General features: G+C 41.1%; 1 protein-coding gene across 6 annotated transcripts in view; it reads left to right on the top strand.

Moving 5' to 3' along the window:
• Positions 1-21,270, top strand: part of ALMS1 (ALMS1 centrosome and basal body associated protein) — a 90,489-nt gene that overhangs the window by 41,031 nt on the left and 28,188 nt on the right. For 5 of the 6 annotated variants that reach the window (XM_089526402.1, XM_089526403.1, XM_089526405.1 and 2 more), the window contains exons 9-12: positions 2,222-3,974; positions 7,512-7,637; positions 10,359-10,529; positions 18,220-19,415. In XM_089526402.1, coding sequence (XP_089382528.1) covers positions 2,222-3,974; positions 7,512-7,637; positions 10,359-10,529; positions 18,220-19,415 — 3,246 coding nt within the window. The remainder of the gene's footprint in view (positions 1-2,221; positions 3,975-7,511; positions 7,638-10,358; positions 10,530-18,219; positions 19,416-21,270) is intronic. The other variant, XM_089526404.1, reaches the window with a different exon arrangement.

Raw genomic sequence — 21,270 nt, 5'->3', positions numbered from 1 at the left:
CGTGTGAAAGCAGCAAGGGCGGAGTAAGCTGCAGGTGTCTGAGATGCCCGGGGAATGGAAAAAAGAGCCGTGTTTGTGCTACCACTGTGATAGTCTTAGAGACAGGGAGGGCTGGGCAGGCAGGGAGAGCTGACCAGTCCAAGCAGGCTTTGTATACAACAAGGTTTCCTGCTAAGTACCTGCATGTCTTAAGCATTTGAATTAAAATTACCATATTGAAATCAAATCTGATGTTTTTTTAATTTTTGTTTGGTGTACGTTGGAAGAGGGGTAGTAGTCTTATACGGCGAGTATATCCCAAACTCTATATTTTAACTGGAAAAGTTGGGGGTCGTCTTATATGCCAGAAAATACGGTACCTGGGACCTTACCACACAGTTCTTGATTTTTTGTATATTTTTGCCAGCACTTGCTTATGGGTTTGTCCCTAAAAATATTAGGGCATGGCCAGTCCTGAAATCATTTTTCATATTTTCATATTTGTACTTTCAAAACACTCTCATTATTTTGTGAGCAAAAATACAGCTGGAACTGATCCCAAATATTTTTTTGTGGAAATACTTTCTGGAAATAATTTTTTAGCAACATTACCTGTAAATTCTGCCCCCCCCCCCCACTCCAGACACATCAGTAAAGGAAATAGTTTTGTGGTAGAAGGGGAAGGAAGCTTATATATTAGTTTTTATGGCAGTAATATGTGTGTATATAGATTTCAGTTTCTACTAGATGTTACCTTTAACTGACATTTAGTAAAACAGTCAAATCAGACTTCATCCTATCTTGCACATGACAGTAGATTTCATCTTTCAGTGAATGCTATCCTACTGGAAATTGTAAAGTCCAAAGGATTTGGGGGAATGGGACCAGTCTTATGAAATTTCTTCCTTGGGGAAACCTTACTAACTCCCCTTTCCCATTTTTAGGGTGGTCTCTGAAGCTCTTTTATTCCATAAGGTGTTCTACTATTTTTCTGCTAACTTGGTGTTGTGTGTTATGTTTTTAAAATGTTAACATTGTGCTTTTACTATGAACTTCCCCAGCAGTCTTTGGAAAAACCTATGCCAGAAATAAATAAATAAATAAATAAATAAATAAATAAATAAATAAATAGGAGTCCTACCATTAAAAATAACTACGCAGTTTAACTTACTAGAAGTAGTGGGAGGAAATGTGTGAAAATACTGATAGCATCACGACTTAAAACATAAATAATTTTCTTTAATATAGGTTGTCAGGCTTTATTCCTAGCATCTATCAATATGTTTCTCTGGAAACTGAGAGCTAAATCCATTAGTTAGTCTTAACAAGAATTGGATCCTTTAAAGCAATGGGATTTGTATACAGTTGGCTCTCTCTATCCACAGATTCTGCATTCACAGATTCAATCATCTGTGTCTTGAATATATGTGTGTGTATAAAATCCAAAAAGCAAACCTTGATTTTGCCAATTTATACAAGGGACACCATTTTACTATGCCATTGTATATAATTGGATTTGAGGATCCATCAATTTTGGTATCGTTGGGGTGTGTGTCCTGAAGCCAAACCCCAGGACTTATCATTCAGCAGTTAATTTCTTCAGTGTACTTTAGTTGGGAGTAGCAACTAGTTTAGCCCTGAATTTTGTATGAAATTAGTTTAGAAGACTGTTTCCCATGAGATCGGTCTTCTTTGTGGGAGGGAATTCTACATCCTGCTCGCTCCCTTGAACTCCCATGTCCCTTCAGAACCTGCCCCTCTCTACTTTTTCCTGGCTAAAGAAAAATAGTGCCTTGTTGGCAGTTCTGTATTAAAAGAAGCAGCAGGGAGCTGAAAGTAAAATAATAATAATAATAATTTTTGCAAATTTGGAAATAGACTTTTGGCCACTTCCAGTTGTGGTTTGGGTGCTATTGTGGTCTGTGGTGGTTCTTGGACTCTGGTGCTTACCCATACCTTATCTACTTGTTTCTCCTCCATCCTTAAATGCTGAGGTTTTATTGGAGATGGTCTGGGAAACTTTTTAGTGTGTAAAAGTCTCTGGTGTTGCCATTATGGTATAGCACTTTTCTGGGACTCATTTATCTCAGTACCACATGCCACAAATTCAGCATGACAACAACCAATTAAAGATATTCCATTTATTGCTTATTTTAATGAGCGGAGCTCTAGATCTGCTGCAGGAAAGCTGTATTAATGAATTCTGCATGTTGTAAATTTCTGTCTCTTGGATTCCTAACAGGGTCAGCTGTGGAGAACTGGAAAAATTTCTAGCCCTGATCCTATTTCAAAGCTCAACCCAGAACTCTCAAAACCTTCAAGTGGCAATGAGCTACAAAAGGCCATTCATACACAGAATTTCAAACCAGCTGAGGTACCAAAGGTAGTTCAGGCTAGACCAGTGTGTAGAACTGACTGTGCCCTTCAAAGTGAGCCAGAGACAAAGTCCATAAACAGAATACAATTCCCTGCCTGTAACCAGTTTCAGACACATACAGATAATTTCTTGGACTCCAAACAAAATGTTCACGTTCCCCTGGGTAGTGCCAAAGACACAAATCTGATGGAGTTGGCCGGTGCCTCCAGAGCACTTGTAGGAGACAAAGTGAAAGCATCAGCCCAGTTGACAGTCAGTAACTCTTCCACTGAACCTGCCAAGCAAATTACTTCTATCACATTTGCATCCCGCAAGAGGTTATATTCTCCTGCTTCCTGCCCTGGTTTTCATAAAGCCACTCCTGGTAATTTAGTACCTTTGGAAAGGCAACCTTTTAACAATGAACCGCTGAAACCTAGTAAGCCACAGCAAGAAAATTTAAAACCCTGTGCTTTGGGAGACACAGCAGCTGTTCGTATACTGGATAGGAGTGTTGGGTTTTCCTCAGGCAGAGGCTCTGATCAAGACGTGTCCTTATTTGGCGTCAAAGAAGAAACTCATCTAGAAAAGAACATTGCATTAGTAGAAAAATCCCAAGCCGGTTGTATTGAGCAAAAAGTCAACTTTACAGAGGACTACAAGGAAGCTCAACCTTCTCAAATACTTACTGAGTTGAGAAGATCTGACACACCTTTAGATGATGTTTGTGATAACAATTCTAACCCAAAAGGCATCATGGCTGATTTGTCCTTTTCCATAAATGTGTCTCAGCAGAAGACAGATGATGCTTGTCCCCAAGATAAGTCTGCAGATGGCAACGGAAGCTTTCCCCACACCCCTGAGCCTAAAGGCAAGGAGATCATGTTGGTAAAAGAGAGTAGTAAACTTACTTTTGATTCACATTTAGGTAGGGCTGGAGACATAGATGTAGGAAGCAGCAGTCTATTACCACCTTCACCTTCTCCAGATCACAAAGCCACAGTCCTAGCAGGATCTCCTTCGTCACCAACCAGGAAAGCACTGTCTGGTGTCCACATTACTTTATCTCCAAAGCGTATCGATTTGGATCTTCCAGGTCATTTGGACACTGGAACTGAAATGAGACAAGTTGGTGGAGTTAAGAATAATCTTCAGCCAGCAGCTTTAAATGCTTCAGCTATTTCATCAGAAGCTACCTCCCAGTTAAAACCCAGTGAACCTTCCCCAAAGACTCAGGAGTCTTCATATTTTCCAACACCACTAGCATCAGAGTCTCAGTTTAAGCATCCTGATGTTCCAGTTGTAGCAGAACAAGCCCCACATCGAAGTCAGGAACTGTTGGAAAGCAGGCAGAATTTTCCAGTTCAAAGCAGTGGCAGAAATCTGGGAACTGGTGGGCAGAGTCTGGAAGAGAGCTCAAAGACCACTGCTGCTTCTCAAACAGAAAGGATGTCATCAGATGCTATCACTCAGATAACAACAGAAAGCCCTGAAAAGACCATTTATTCAGCAGAGATATTTGTCAGCACTGACAACAATGAGACGGATGCTCCAAGACCTCTTCCTCAGAAGAGACATGAAATCCTAAGCACCACAACTGCTGATGTCAACCAGAGCTCAATTTTCAGCAGACAGGCTGGTGAGAAATTGAATTTGTTTTTTGGTTTGAAAACTCATACTAATGGGCAGGGGAGGACATTTGTGATGACAACCTGAAAAATTCATGGTTGGCTTAAATAACATTGTAATAGGTGATGCCTGACTAGTCAGACTTGTGGGTGAGGGGAGTTTCTTTTTTGAGTGGGGGAAGAGCACAGCATGGCCATTTCAATGTTTTATATGGACAAGAAGCTATTTGATGTAGTTTTCAAAGAAGTACAGGAGTAAATATTCTTTCTGATTTACTACCACTGATCTGTTCATCATTCTGCTTGTATTTGCAAAATCTTTCCTGAGCATTCATGCTACCAAGTCCCCTGCTGCTTTAATATTTGTTCCTAGGGGAAACTGAAAAAGAGCAGCTATCTAAGTCCATAATCATGCAGTGATCTGAATATAGGGTTTTTTGGGTCCAAGACAGCTAGCTGATTGAACTGGTTTTTAAATTTCTGGATGTTATATTATGCCACATCTTTCCAAAACTGAGATTCACCACTTTGAGTTGGGGCATGGAGCAAGATAATACTATGATAGCATGTCCCCCTCCTCAAATTATTTTTCAGTTGTTCACCCTCTCCCTCCCACCCCCTCAAATTCTTTATGCTTTGAGTCACTTTTGAGTCCATACCTCTTTGTTGGTGCTGGCTTTGCATTATAGACACCAAAGCCAGCAGCAGCAACAGCAGAAAGGTATGGCTATGCATTGATGTTAAATATAACAGTGACATTACACACAATATTGTGACAGGCTTTGTAAAATGAGCAAAGTAGAGAAAATTCAGAACTGTTGTTAAGATTCCTCTTTACTGCAGAAGAGCAGCTTCAGCAGCCCTGAGTTTTCTCTTCACTAAACTCAGGAGGTTTGTTCATTTTGGTAAAGCATCAAGCAGTTTCCTATGTGTATATAAAATCTTCCTAATTTCTTTTGGCTTCTAGATATTACACCAGTAACACTGAATACCACTCCTTTCCTGCCAGACACATTTGGCATGTTGTAGAGGTGGGAAAACGATAGCCCTCTTGGTATCAGTGAAATACTCTTTCCTTCATACATCATACTTGGTCAGAATATCTAGGATTGATGGGGTTTGGAGTTCAACAACATCTGCATTGCAGTTCCTGTATTTAGGAAAAAGGAGTTCCACAGCACCCATCTCTTCCATGGCTTCATAGCCAGCCCTAAAAAGACATAATGTTTGTTTTTTGTGGCTCTTTAATATTGAGTTAAGTTCCTTACTTTGAAATGAAAGATTAAATGCAGGCAAATACCAGAACAGTCCTAGGGTAAAATGTGAGCTCTACCCCAGTATATTGAAAGTTCTTGAGTTTAGCCTTACATTTTTCCATTACAAATGGATATATTTAATCAAGGAAGCCATAGCTGCCCAGAGTCTGCAAGACTTGATCAGTGCTGTTGATGACAGTGTGACTTGAAGATCACTCATCACCATACACTGAATAATAATAATAATAAAGTTTAATAATAAAGTTTATTTTTAGCTCGCCTCTCCCAGCAGACCTGAAATCGACTTGACAGCAGTTTGTAGAATCATAGAATTGAAGAGACTTCAAGGGACATCCAGCCCAGCCCCCTGCCATCCCCTGTGACAGATGACCATCCAGACTCTATTTAAAGACTCCAAAGAAGGAGACTCCACCACTCTCCAAGGGAGTGTGTTCCACTGTTGAACAGCTCTTGCTGTCAGGAGGTCCCTCCTAATGTTGATGTGGAATCTCTTTTCCTGTAGCTTGCATCCATTGCTCCGTGTTCTATTCTGAGGAGCAGCAGAAAACAAGCTTGCTCCGTTCTCAGTGTGACACCTCTTCAGATATTTAAACAGGGCTTTCATATCATTTCTTAACTGTCGCTTCTCCAGGCTAAACATACCCAGCTCCCTAAGTCTCTCCTCATAAGGCATGGTTTCCAGACCCTACACCATTACAGTCACCCTCCTCTGGACATGCTCCAGCTTCTCAACTTCCTTTTTGAATTGTGATGTTGAGAACTTGGAGCATGTCCGGAGGAGGGCGACCAAAATGGTGAAGGTTCTGGAACAACAGCAGTGTTTTTTAATCTTTTAGTTTTCCTCTGTCTTCAAGCAGAAGGCATTTCAAAAGACCATCTGATGGCCCATGTGGACCATCACGTCTCTTCGATACAGGAAGACAGTTTTCACCATTTTGTACCTCCTCATACAGTACTTCTAGTTCAGGGAAATCAGCTTTTTAGAATTGTAGTTATTTACTGTCAAGCTAACTTTGAGTTGCAGTGATCCTATGAATGGGAGACCTTCAGGAGCCCCAGTCACAAACTTCCTTGTCCAAGTCTAGCAAGAGACTTCCCAGAAATTTGTTGTTCTATTTCTAGTTTTTCCATTTAGCCCTTGAACAGCAGGTAGATGTATTTGAAGCTATTCATGGAGTGCATGTAACATGGAAGTGCAGATTCTGTACTAAAATGTCAAAATCCAAAAGAAGTCTCTAACCTTGCTGTGCTCTAGTTCTCAGATAATGCAGAGAAGCTAGAGCAGTGCTATACTTATAGAAAATGAGAGGTCTTAGACTCTCCTGCTTCTGAAGTCTGTTGTCTTGCTGTGACTGTATTTTTGTTACATACACTGATCTCAAGACACGTTATCTGGACATGCTTTGTTTTCCAACATGTCACATTCCTGCAATTTATTTAGTGTGGAGTGGCATTATTAGTGATGTATTTTGCCTTGTTTTTGCCATTTTCTATAAGGGACACCATTTTACAACCCTATTGTATATAATGGGATTTGAGCATCCATGATTTTGATATCCACAGGGGTTCTTGGAACCAAAGTCCAGTGGATACTGAGGGCCCACTGTACTGTGCTTATCTTACCAATGAGGACCATCTCATATAGCATCTTTTTTCTTCTGCTCTCATGCTCTTGTCCAGTATAGACCTGTCATGGGACAGACAAACCCCCAGACCATTCCAGTTAGCCCTTCAATCCATCCTTAATGGGCTGTGGAGGGTGGGCCACTTCCAATGCCATTTCCCAGACCCTTCTCTGAGGAAGTGTGAGGTACTGCCTGGCCTGTCTCTCTCTTTCAAAAAAGCCAAACTCCTGTCTTCTATTAAGCAAAACAGAGAGCACTTCTGCTGTCCACTGGAAGGCCAGAGGAATTCATAGGTAAGGAAATTGTCTGTTTTGTGTGTTAGGGAAGAACTGGTTGCCCAAATCTACTCTAGGAGCAACATACATTGGTACTATAGGCACAAACACAGTATGCGCCTGCGGTAGAGCTGAGAGTACCAGACTGATAGAATGTATGAAACTCATTCAGAGTGTCTGAGTGAGCATGGTCTCCTAACTGAAAGATAGTTTCTATTTCTGTGAGTAAGCAACAGGGGTCTTAATGGCTGTGAAAATAAGATGCCTTCTACATGACCAGCAGTACAAAACTGTGTTCATAAATCTTTATACCGCATCTGTTGCTAAAATTGCTGCTTTTGTCTCGCTCACTTTGCTTTACTGGCTTGCAGATCCACCACTTTTGCTGCCTTATAAACCACCAGGGAGCTCGGAGGTGTACTATGTCCCCTGTTCGAAGGAAACTCTTGGACTTTCTCGGATGAGGTCAGAGACTACTGTGGAGAGCTCCCACTCAGGTACTTCACCTTCTGACCTTGATCACAAGTGTGTCTTGGTTGCTCATTACCCTGGATTTTATTCTCATAGCACTTCCCAAGCTAAAGAGCTGATGCTGCATAAAATAAAAGAACACTCGCAGGGTTTTTTTGTGTGTGTGTGGCACTTAAATTGATTGAACAAAGCTGAGATTATCTAGACTTTACACTAGTTATAGAGCAGCAATAAACTTCTTCTTTGCCTCTGTGGCTTATTCATATCGGATACCTTTTCAGACTAGATATTGGCTGGGGGATTCTGGGAGTTGCTATCCAACACATCTGGTGGATGCCAGGTATGGGAGGGTTGTGATAGGGAACATATGCCTATTAAAAGAGAAAGAGACTAAATTGTGTTAGATAGTTGGGATATATAGTCTGTTAATGGAGAAGAAATGTTAGTTGAAAACTATTGTATGTAACCAGGTGATGTTAATACAAAATATAAACCCAGTTCCATTGTGCGCTTTTGAATTATTGTGCCTGCAAGACCAGCCTTGAAACAGTTGTCAGGTATTTATTATAATCATATTCTTCTGCTTTTCCTCCACGTATTTCAAAACAATATGCATTGTTCTCCCCTAGCATTATAGTTTCACAACAATTTTTTGAGGCAGGTTAAGCAAAATAAGAAAAAGAAAAACTGGCTCAAGGTCACTTACTGCCCTTGATAACTGAGTAGAGTTTGAATCCAGGTCTCTCTGGTCCTCATCCTACTAATGCTACACTGTCTTTCTGACACGTCTAACTTTTATTGAGACAACTTGGTATTGCTCTGTGCTTTAATATTTTCTGGCATAGAGAAAGAAATCATTGGCCTCTTACTCTTCCTTTCTACTAAAACCCAGCAGCTTTCAGTCCATCTGTATCCAGAGCACCAGAAGATGGCTGGGACTGTGTACTGTCTAACCTGAGGATAGGCAATCTACTACCTTGCACCTAAACTCACAGTTTTTGGCTTGGCTTCAAAACCTTCCTGCAATTAATTGTTCCAAGGCAAGAGACTAGGTCATAAAGAAAAGTTGATGGCTTTATCCACTGGTGGCTTCCGCCCCACAATCTGTTAGTTTAAGAGAATATTATGAAAGCAAGAACTTTCATTTAGCTCTTGTGTGTATTTGTCTAATAAACATACGGAACAACAGAATTTTAGCTTTAGGGGGATGGTTTGCGATCCTGAAAAATGAAGAGCGATAGCCAGTGTACACAAGTGAAATGTGACTATATCTCATTGGTTTGTTTAGCAAGCACTGCCAGTATTCATGACACTTTCCTAAATTCAAAAGGCAGTCTCAATCCCAGGGAGTTTGTAATTTAAATGTTGATGTGGTAAACAAGAAAGGAAGAGCAGTAAGAAAAATGAAAAACTGCATTTGTTTCAGTTACCACACTTCGACTTTGTTATAGTGCAACATGGAAACTATGGTACAGTTGGCCCTCTGTATCTATGGATTCTGCATCTTACGGATTCAACCATCCATGGCTTGAAAATTTTCAAACAAACAAAAAGTCCCAAAAAGCAAGCCCTGGTTTTCCAATTTTATATAAAGGGACTTGAGCACCCACACATTTTGGCATCCATGATGGGTCCTGGAACCAAACCCCACTATGTTAATCCAAAGGCCAAACGATGGAATGTGTAGTAGCATCATGTAGTTTGAAAAGTAGTTCTCAGTATACAAAACAGCAGGAGAGAAAGCATAGAAACTTGAAGAGGCAGGAGACCTTTGCACTGCTGAAAGTGGGGGAGGTAGATGAGTAAAAGTTATAGGCAGAGATGTAATTGGGATGTATAAACAGACAGGCCATTGGGCAGGACCATAGAGAGCTTTAAAGCTGAGGATACCAGTATTGTTTTGGGTACAGAGGAGGGAGACCAAAATGATCAAAGACCTGAAAACTGTCCTCTGTGAGGAACAGCTTGGGGAGCTGGTTGGGTTTAGCATGGAGATGAGAAGACTGAGAGCTAACATGATAGACATCATAGAATCATAGAGTTGGAAGAGACCACCAGGGCCATCCAGTCCAACTCCCTGCCATGCAGGAAATCCAAATCAAAGCATTCCCGACAGATGGCCATCCAGCCTCTGCTTAAAGACCTCCAAGGAAGGAAACTCCACTACACTCCAAGGGAGTTTGTTCCACTGTCAAACAGCCCTTACATCTCTAAATATCTGAAGTGATTTCATGTAGAAGATGGTGCAAGCTTGTTTTCTGGTGCTCTAGATACTAGAACATGAATTAGGAGATTCGAATTACAATAAAAGAGATTCTGTCCAACATTAGGAAGACCTTATTGACTGTAAGAACTGTTTGAGAGTGTAATAGACTGCCTCAGAGGATGGTAGGCTGTCTTTCTTTGAAGGTTTTTAAACAGACTGGAAGCCAGGTTTAGGACTGTGTGAGAGGCAACAAGGGCACAGAAATGAGAGAGATGAAGCATTTTGATGGCAGAGTGCTGGACACTTAGGGTTTTCCTTAGGGAAAACAAGTTGAGAGTATGAGAGACCATAGAGCAATTCAAAACTGCACTATAGAGACAAAACTAGCATAAAGATGGAAGTGTAGCAGCCCTTCCCCTCAGGCTTCTTTGCTTACCGATACTTTTCAGCAGCTTGCTCTGATCAATGTTTTACTACTATTCTTTTATCTTCCAACTTGTCTTTCTTCTGCAATTCTTTCTGTTGCTTCCTCTCTAAACAGGATCAAATGACGCCATCCCTCCCAAATTCCCTGCACAGGTGCTTGGCTCAAGGGATGAGAATCCTCCAGATACTGGAGCTATCAAACACGGGGAGGGTATCTATAGTAAAAGGACTGTAGCAAAGGGTGCTTGGACTCAAGAAAAGGTGTCATCGTGGGAAGGTTTCAAAGGTAACTATCTTTCTGGATATCTGAGAAGAGAAGACCGAGAAGTGTCATGATAGCCATCTTTAGACACCCGAAGGGGTGTCATGTACAGAATGGAGCACGCTTGTTTTCTGCTGCTCCAGAGACTAGAACATGAGCCACTGGTCAAATTACTAACTAGAAGATAAATTCTTTCTAAACATTAAGAAGAGTTTACTAAAATTCACGGTGCTTCTGTAAGGTCAACAGGTGAATTGAAGGCATGTCCACACACACATACTTTAAAAGGAGTTTGACAGTGGAATAAACTGCCTCAGAAGGTAGTGGAAGTCTTTTTGGAAGTCTTTAAACAAAGCTGCTTGGACGTCTTTTGGGAATGCTTTAGCTGTGTCTTCTTGCATGGCAGGGAATTGGGCTAACTGACCCATGCGGTCCATTCCAACTAAGATTCTGTGTTTCTGATGCTTGAGCCAGTCATTAGAGCATCAACTTTCTCCTGCCTCTTTAAAAAATAATGGTTTTAAACACACACACACACACATATTCCCCCATGGTAAAAATGTCCCCAAGCCACTCAGATGTCTTTTTGGAAGAATTTTTTAAATGATTTTTTAAAACCAAATATGTTTTTTGACTCTGGGGTCCCCAAAGGCTCTGGGGCCCACATGTGTCACATGGGTCATACTTAATCTACCCTGGAAGTAACTATTTAAATAATAAAGAGATAAATATAGATAATAATAATAATAATAATAATAATAATAATAATAATTTTAATTTATATACCACCTTTCCAAAGGATCAAGGCGGTTTACAAAAATGCAAAAACAATTACATAAACAATTACATAACATATACACATCGAAAAACACATCCCCTTACCTAAACTAAAATAAGATCTTGTACCAACAAAATATTTATTTTGGCCCAGAAACCTCTTGTACATTGTGTGCTTCCACAAAGGTGAAGGTTTGGGTTTTTAAATTTTGAAATGGGAAAGTGAGGCAGTAATGTGGTTTTCTGGTAACATGAAAAGGACATTTTATTTTCACCAGCTTGAGACCACTAGATGGGGATGGTGATGTCTGGAAGGAAAAGAAGGTCAAAATATTAGTCCTTCCAACATCAGAGATGCTGAAACCCAGTTAAGGTTGCTGCTGCTGATGGTCTGCACAAAGGCATGCAAACAGTTTACAGGTATACCTGAGTTAACAATGGTTCTGTTCCCCACTCAACCATGGAAACCCACTGGCTGACCTTGGGCGAGTCACACACTCTCAGCCCCAGAAAACCCCGTGATAAGTCAACATAAGGGTCTTATGGTCAACATAAATCTTAGGGTTGCCAAGTCAGAAACAACTTGAAGGCACACACAACTACTACACGTGTACAACACTTACACTCAGAATATTTTTTTAAAAAATGATGGGCGGCTGACTTTTGTTCTGACACTATGCTCTGCAACAAGTTTTTTTGGAGAGCCACATTAAGGAGTGGATGATAGTAGAAAACCAAGATTTCTCACTTTATCTCAGTCCTGGAATGGAATTACTGGTCCATTCCATTTGTTGTGCGTATTCCTGTCTCTGCATCAGTCATATGACAGCAAATATCCCTGGGTCTGCTAACTGTTAGCCTTCTATTTTAATAATGAAACCAGGAGAAAATTCAGCCAGCCCCTTGCTTTCCAGTAATCATTGTGACTAACTTGATCTTGGATAATAGAAAATTAGCTTGGGGACCTCCTTAAAGCTGAATCGAGGATAACGTTACAGCACAGAAGATGGCATATGTCCCTTGACTGAGTGCGTGTTTTCACTTCCTGAAGAAAGAATTACTGGATGTTTGCTTTTTCTGCTGCAGGCAGATCCTCATGCCGCTAGAGAGAAAAATAATTGCATTATACAGCATTCTGAATATGCAGGTCACAGCATAGTAACATAATTATGGCAGTTAATGAGTAAATGGTGGTCACAAGCACACAAGCAGCCCCATTTCAATTAGGCCTCCCCCGAAAGTTCATTGCAGAATCCAGAACAGCAAGTTAATAGGGAATGAATCTTATCCTCCAGCACTTTCAACTGGACATAACAAGTAGCACACCGTTGTGTAGATTACATTGGCTGGAACAGGAGGAACTGGTGTTGTAATCCATGGCTCAGTTGACGGTGCAGAAGAACTTGGAATGACTTGTGAGGTCTGTTATAAATGTACCTGTAAATTAGTGCCTCTCTCCCAAGTTTCTGTCTATGGCTGCATCCACACTGCAGAATTAATCCAGGTTGATACCATTTTAACTGCAGTGGCTCCATGCTCTGGAATTCTGGGAGTTGTAGTTTTGTGAGACATTTAGCCTTCTCTGTCAGAGAGCTTTGGTGCCACAACCAAGTAAAGTTCCCAGAATTCCATAGCATTGAGCTATGGCAGTTAAAGTGGGTGTAAAAGGTAGTTACAGGAGACAGGTAGGACAGGACCGACATCAAGCCAAGATGAGTAGTGGATTTTTATTTTCTTTTTTGGGGTATGGGGAAAAAATAAGGGCTCATGACCACAGATGAAGGGTAATAAGGTAATCATGAGAACCTACTTATGGCTGGGATCTCAAGTAGTGTTATAAAACTTTTTGAATTTCAGATTAATGCTTTATATTTTTACTATAACTGATTATCTGTACTGCCTATGTTTTATTCTGCATTGGGTGTTTGTGTGTGTGGCTTTTTTGCATTGTATTTTAGTATCTTATATTATTGAAAGAGTTATGTTTTATTCTGTTTGTAAAGTGCCATGTCCATGGATGGTGCTATATAAATAACAACAGCAACAACAATTACTGCTGAAGTCTACAAAAGCTCATGCTACCAACTTGTTTCTTTCAGTCTCAAAGGTGCTACAGATCTCTCTGCATACTGGTTTTCCAGACTAATGCAGCTTTACTTTTTGATGATAATGACAGTGATGATATATGTAGTATGCCAGGAAGCCACTGTCTCTTTTCAGATCACTGTCAATATACTAGAGTTTTGGATATATCTTAAGTCAGCTATTTCTCTTTCAATTCTCCTTTGAACAGCCACTGCTGTTCAGAGATCTGAGATGGTGTGTCCAAAAGTTTGTTCTGCACCTGGTTTTTGCTTATTCCCATTTTTAATGTCTGCTTTGTGACCATTTCTTCTCTGGCATAGAGACTGCCCTTTGTGTCCGGTGTGGACTGCTGAGAGGCATTGTAGACCAAGGGTGGCATATATCATATTAGAGATGAGCAAATGAAAGCCCTTGTAATGTTATGGGTGATGTTGTCTGAGTAAAGATGTGTAGGCAGAGTTAGATCTAGGTTTGTGGCAAGGTCTTGTTCCATGTTACTTGTCCTCTGTGTTGTGTTTCCCTCTATCTCCTTTGGCAGTGTAGAATGGACCATTCAAAGCTTTTCTTCAGTGTTGAAAGAGGAAGATGTGGAATGCAATCTCAAACAGCAAAAGAATTGGAGCAGAACAGCAAACCACTTTAGAGAGAGGGAGCGTGGACAGAATGTATGAGCCTGCTGCATAAGCGTACAGAATCATAACCAGCTATACTTGTTCACATAAAAGTCTCAGTGCAGTCAGATACAGAAAAGCTGAGGAAGAATTCATACCTGTGCAGCTTTGATCCCCTGCTGTAGTGCAGTGACATACACAGCTCTTGAGATGTTGGTATTAGATGGAGGGACTCAGAAATGTTGGGAAAACAAGGATACTAAGATGCATGTGTCTGTCATGATGAAGAAGAACGGTCTTTTCTGTCACAGGAAAATTCCCAGCCATACACAGGCGATCCAAATTCTGCAGCCCTAATCAAAACAAGCACATTTATGTTTGTACAAGCTTATCCCATGAGAGAGTCGCCATAAGTTGGAAACTATTTGAAGGCACACAACAATAGGAGTAACTAATACCTTAGAGGACAGGATCAAAATTCAAAATGACATTAATAGGTTAGAAAGCTAGGCCAAAACTAACAAAATGAATTTCAACAGGGAGAAATGTAAGGTACTACACTTAGGCAGAAAAAATGAAATGCACAGATACAGGATGGGGGACACCTTGCTTGACAACAGTACATGTGAAAGGGATCTAGGAGTCCTAGTAGACCACAAGCTGAACATGGAGTCAGCAGTGTGATGAGACAGCTAAAAAAGCCAATGTGATTCTGGGCTGCATCAATAGTAGTGTAGCATTTAGATCAAGGGAACTCATAGTGCCACTCTATTCTGCTTTAGTCAGGCCTCACCTGGAATATTGCATTCATTTGTGGTCACCACAATTCAAGAGGGATCTTGACCAGCTGGAGTGTGTCCAGAGGAGGGTGACCAAATGGTGAAGGGTCTGGAAACCCCCAAGCCCTATGAGGACCGATTTAGGGAGATGGGCATGTTTAGTTTGGAGAAGAGAAGATTAAGAGGGGACAGGACAATCCTGTTTAATTCTTTGAAAGGGTGTCATGTTGAGGATGGAGCAAGCTTGTTTTCTGCTGCTCCAGAGACTAGAATATGAAACAGTGGATCATAGGGCTTGGGGGATGGAAGCTACAGGTAAAGAGATTCCACCTCAACATTAGGAGGAACTTCCTGACAGTAAGGGCTGTTCAACAGTAGAATATACTCCCTCGGAGAGTGGTGGAGTCTCTCTCCTTGGAGGTTTTTGAACAGAGGCTGGATGGCCATCTGTTGGGGGTGCTTTGATTGCAAGTTCCTGCATGGCAGGGGGTTGGACTGGATGGCCCTTGGGGTATCTTCCAGCTCTGTGATTCTATGAACAACAAACAAGCTTATCTGTAGCTGGATGAGAGACCCTTTGCTGACTTCTGCTTCCCAGTGTATGTTTCTAGAGGCCCTGATCTGCTTTGGAACATTTCTTTTCCAACATGGTAACATTATAAGATACTTCACTTCAGCACAGCAATGGACAGTTAACTGATTAGCTAGCAGAACTCTCTTCTTTGAGCTAATTTTATTTTCTTGCTGGGAGGAGCTTGCATCTTCAGTTGCCTTGTTGAATTAGACCAAAAATGTCTCTGGTAGGCAGTCCAGTTCTTTATTTATTTGTGGTACCTGGTTTAGAGATATCCTGGAGGCCCTGTTTTAACTCTCATCATAGCCATGGTTAGATTTACTATGATAAATCTATTTTAATTCTTTTCAGAAGTCATCTAAATTGGAGATCCTCAGCACAACATGGGCAGATAATTCCACAAGTAGAAGAAACCATGCCTTCCTTGACGGAGTCTATCCATCTGGAATGTAGTCTTTCTCTTTTTCTTTCTGCCCTCCATTTTTCAAAGCTTTAATGTTTTTTTTTCCTAGTGAGATAGGTCTTCTCATGATACGTCTGAAATACAATAGTCTCAGTTTAGCAATCTTGGCTTCTAGGGAGAATTTAGGCATAATTTGCTCTAGGAGCAAATTAATTTGTCTTTTTAGCAGTCCATGGTATCCATAGAACTCTCCTCCAGCACCACATTTCAAATGAGTTGATTTTCTTCCTATCAGCTTTCTTCACTGGTTAGCTTTCACAACCATACATAGAAGTTGAAAGTACCATGGCATGGACCATCCTTACTTTAGTTTTCTTCTTTTATTCAAACAAAAAACAAATCTTAATATAAAACACATATATAGGGTTACAACATCACAAAAAGTGCAAACATTACAAACCAAAAAAAGAAAAAAACTCATCTGCTTCTACATCTACAACTACAAAAACTATACACTACTACAACAATATTAACTTCTAAGGACAAGGTTTAACAAATGACTTCCAATCTGCCAGTTCGTTGTTTCAACTAATTCAAAGAATCATAGGATCATAGCGTTAGAAGAGACCACAAGGGCCATCTAGTCCAACCTCCTGCCATGCAGGAACCCTCCATCGAAGCATCCTTGACAGATGGCCATCCAGCCTCTGTTTGAAGACCTCTAAGAAAGGAGACTCCACTACACTCCGAGGGAGTCTGTTTCGCTGTCAAACAGCCCTTACTGTCAGGAAGTTCCTCCTAATGTTGAGCTGGAATCTCTTTTCCTGTGGCTTGCATCCATTACTCCGGGTCCTGTTCTCTGGAGCAGCAGAAAACAAGCTTGTTTCCTCCTCAATATGACACCCCTTCAAGTATTTAAACAGGGCTATCATATCACCTCTTAACCTTCTCTTCTCCAGGCTAAACATCCCCAGCTCCCTAAGTCTCTCCTCATAGGGCTTCATGGTTTCCAGACCCTTCACCATCTTAGTTGCCGTCCTTTGGACATGCTCCAGTTTCTCAATGTCCTTTTGGAATTGTAGTGCCCAGAACTGGACACAGTATTCCAGGTGGGGCCTGACCAAAGCAGAATAGAGTGGCACTATCCCTTCTCTTGATCTAGACACTATACTTCTATTGATGCATTGGCCTTGTTAGTTGCCGCATCACACTGTTGACTCATGTTCAACTTGTGGTCTACTTGGACTCCCAGATCCCGTTCACACGTAGTTACATTCAGCCAGGTATCCCCCATCCTATATTTGTGCATTTCATTTTTCCGCCCTAAGTGCAGTACCTTACATTTCTCCATGTTGAATTTCATTTTGTTAGCTTTGGCCCAGCTTTCTAGTCTATTCAGATCATTTTGAATTTTGATCCTGTCCTCTGGAGTATTAGCTATTCCTTCTAATTTGGTGTCATCTGCAAATTTGATAAGTATGCCCCCAATTCTGTCATCCAAGTCATTGATGAAGATGTTGAATAGCACTGGGCCCAGAACAGAGCCCTATGGGACCCACTTCTCTTCAGGATGAAGAGGAGACATTGTTGACCACCCTTTGGGTTCGGCTGGTCAACCAATTACAAATACATATAACAGTTGCCTTGTTAATTGTCAGTTATACTTCCCTAATCTCCCCTAAGGAAAATAAATAAATAAAAATTAACCAAATTCTAATACTAGTGTCAGTTTTTAATAAATGATACACTACATAAAAATACAGTCAGTACTATTCTGCAATCCTAAACTGAATATTTCTTCCAATTTCTTCTTCCAGTAATCAACCACTAGTTTCCATTCATTTAACTTAAGTACTAATACTTAACATTCAGTGAAGTATCCTTATAGTTCAAGATCTTGTCTAGTTCCTTCATAGCTGCCCTTCCAGGCCCTCATCGTCTTCTGATTTCTTTGGCCTACTGCAAATCTTTTCATGAGATAATCCCAAATTCTCTTGGTTTGAGAAAAAATAGTCTTTGTTCTTTACAGTATTTACAATTTTATAAACCTCTGTTGTGCATTTCCTTAATTTTTCTTTCTTTTACTAAAATATTTCCCTGTAGACAAGTCTTCCTTTGTAATGAACATGTTCCAGTCTCCAGGCCATTTTGGCCAGATGCTACATTGTGTTCCTTTTTAAAGAAGGGGCAAATGTATGGTTTGTTGGTTATTTTTTAGCAGAGTGGGCATCAGTTCTCATACCAGAATGCACAGGGATATTTTTAACAACTGTTGAAATCAAAGGATGTTTTCTAAGTGCAGTTTGTAATGTATTGTTGACGTGGCTATTTGGAGTGGGCATGTATAACGTATGCCTTGAGTTAGTGAGGCAAGAGCATGCTGAATTTAGAATGGAAATGATTGTGCAGAGCAAGTAGCTTTTTCTTTCTAGCTGAACATGATGACTAAAATATCTCATTGTGTCTGTCTTTCCCCTTTGTATAGAAAGTGCCGATATCAAAAAAGCCCTTGAATCTGTCAAAACGATCCATTCAGTCTTCAAGCCTGGTGAGTTTTACCTGCACCACCCAGTGCCTCTGCAGCATGAAACTGACTTTCTTCCTAGAAGTGATTCCTTGAGGCAGTGTTCAGTACAGGAGCGTCCAGCCCCATCTTCTAAAGACTTCTTCCAGCACAAGGAAATGACAGAGAGAAGGCAGGTCCCTTCCTCTCTACCTCACCGGAAAAAAGAGGAGCGGTTTTCCCCACTGACTGCTGAACTAGACTACAGTTTTGTTGAGGGGTCAAGGTTCAGCAAGCCTTCTGAGACAGACTCACCAAGAAGAGAATCAGGCCAACCTGACAGGAGGAAAACAGATCATGAAACAGCAAAAGAGCCGCTTTCACCAGGCACTCAAAGGACTGGCTTAAAAGAGAAGCAGGTGGCCGATCACCCAGTGATGCAGAGCACTTATTTCACTGGCAGTTTGGATGAACTGTGGACTAAATACTTAGAGCGCCAGAAGCAGCCACTGCAACGTATCGCTGATAGCAGTGGCAGAAATGAGCTGTCTCTGGTAGAGCGACTTGATCGATTAGCAAGACTCTTGCAAAACCCTGTTAGGCACTCACTAGTAATACCTTCCAAGGATGAGCAGAGCAATGTCCAAGAGGAGACGAAGAGAAAAGAGCCAAAGAAGACAAAATCCCAAGGAAGAGTGGCGTATAGAAGTAACTTGGCATTCCATAGTAAGGTAAAAGAGAGCCCAGAAATTATTGGCAGTGCACAGTTATCAAAATCCAGGTTTCATAATATTGGAGCTACCACAGCTGTTGACCTCATGGATACAGAGAAGTGCCAGGACTCCAAGAGTCTGAGTGACGCCTCTTCAGAGATGAGGCCTGTCAAAGACTCCAGTGTTTTAAGTGGCAACACCTCTGAATCAGGGGTGACTCAGCTGGAGACAGAAAGTGCCAGTAGGACAGAAGCGAGTGGTTCCGTTTCCACCATTGACACAGCCAGGTTGATCAGGGCTTTTGGACAGGACCGAGTGCACATCTCTCCCAAACTCTCTCAGTTGTACAGCAACATCAGCCTTCAGAAGACTCGCTCTGAGAAGTGGACCAAGGGAAGCCGGAAATCTAGGACCACAGATCACCCAAATATGGCCCGTGCAGTGCCAGCAGGAAAGAACACGCAGGTATGTGATTGGCTTGCCTGATAGGTAAACCAGCGTGTAACCGTTTATTTATTCTTTTATTTATTCACTGGGACTTCCAGAATGCAAAATCCAAAATCTTTGGAGGACCAGAGACTGAGAATTGGTGGACTAGGCCAGTTTATTCTCCCAACACCCCACTCCATCCCTCAATTTCTTTTAAGGAGGTAGCATAGATCCAAACTTTGGAGTTCACCAAGGTGACAAAGGATGGAGAGATAGTTTGCCCTATCTTCCAGTTAACACTGTCATTCACTGTTAACCTGGGCTGTCAAATGAGTGGTGTAATAGTCTGAGTGTTGGACTGCAGCTGGAGATCAGGGTTTGATTCCCCACTTAGCCATGGAAACCCACTGGGTGACTTTGGGTAAGTCAGACACTCTCAGCCCCAGAAAACTCTGCAGGAGGTTTGCCTTGTAGTTGCCATAAGTCAGAAACAAAATGAAGGCACACCACAACAGCACCACCACCAACAGCTCTTTGTCTCCATGTAATTATGTAAAACCACAGTGCCACAGTGGTTTGAGTGCTGGACTGAAACTCTGGAGACCAGGGTTCAATTCCCAGCTCAGCCATGAGGCCTTGGGGAAGTCACACTCTCATCCTCAGAGAAAGGCAATGACAAACCTCCTCTGAATGAATCTTACCAAGAAAACCCCATGATAGGTTCACCTTAAGGTTGGTGTAAGTTGGAAACAACTTTAAGACACACACACACACACACAACTTTCTATTTGTGTGTGTTATCCCATGAATATCCTGTAGAAACTTTGAGGGCAGTAATTGGTCTCCCACCCCCTCCACGCACAAACCTACGTACAGCTGTCTCCTGTTTTGCCTCCAAATTGAATTAAGGTGCTTGAAATGTGGAAATGGAAACTTCAGCATTTGATTTACTGAGACTAATGAATGTGCATCAATGTTCCTCTTTTATCGCACAACTTTGGTTTACCATTAAAAGTTATTAATAGATGCTAATTACTGCAATAGGACTCAAAATCTACTCTGCTTTCCTAATTAAAAAATTAAATGTGACAAAGTTTGTTGTAATAGCTGATTGCTACATTATGGGAAAAATAAAGAAATGTTGTCATTAATTGCCATGGCACTTAAGCAACAGTCATCCCTATTTACATAACGATTAAGATTCACGTAGTTTCATTTTTTCCAGCACAAAATTTTCCTGCCTCTGAGCTTGGTCTTTATTTAAAAAGCAGCAGCAGCACCAGAAACATCATCTACTTGCCAATAAATTATTTTACAAGATGAGAAGGAGCCATGGCTGCCTGTCAAAAACTGCCGTACTGTGGCACCTTAAATAATTACATATTTATTGTAACAAGAGCATACTTTGGATGCACAATATAAGCTTTTGCCTGCAAAAGCTCATGCCATCATAAATTTCTGCATCTTTTAAGGTCTCACAGGGCCCTTAAACTGTTGAAACAAAAACAACCACTTCTACTTCTGTGTGTGGGGAGGATTTATTACTTGTTAGACTTCTGCATTTTAATGTCTATCTGTCTCTTAATTTGGCTCATTTAGGAGGCAGAAATGAATGAATAGCCACAAAATGGATTGGTGGGACTGGCTGACCCATTTAACCCAGTGTAAGGAGTCTAGGGTTTCACTATTCATTCAGTGAACCATGAGCAGTGTCCTGTGTGCTCAGGTTTACTTTCCTTCTTTTCGTATGTCTGTTATCCTCTGCTCTCTCACACAAACAGCTTTTTCTGGTTGCCATTACCACACGGTGTTGAAGTTTGGGCTATTGTTTCTTTGGGAACCTACTCAGTGGCTGACCTACTAGATGGCTGCTTTCTAAATCATCATTTAT

Source organism: Sceloporus occidentalis, unplaced genomic scaffold (genome assembly GCF_023333645.1).
Source record: "Sceloporus occidentalis isolate IW3139 unplaced genomic scaffold, rSceOcc1.0.p SCAF_5, whole genome shotgun sequence".
NCBI lineage: Eukaryota > Metazoa > Chordata > Lepidosauria > Squamata > Phrynosomatidae > Sceloporus > Sceloporus occidentalis.
This window is presented reverse-complemented; position numbering and strand designations above follow the sequence as displayed.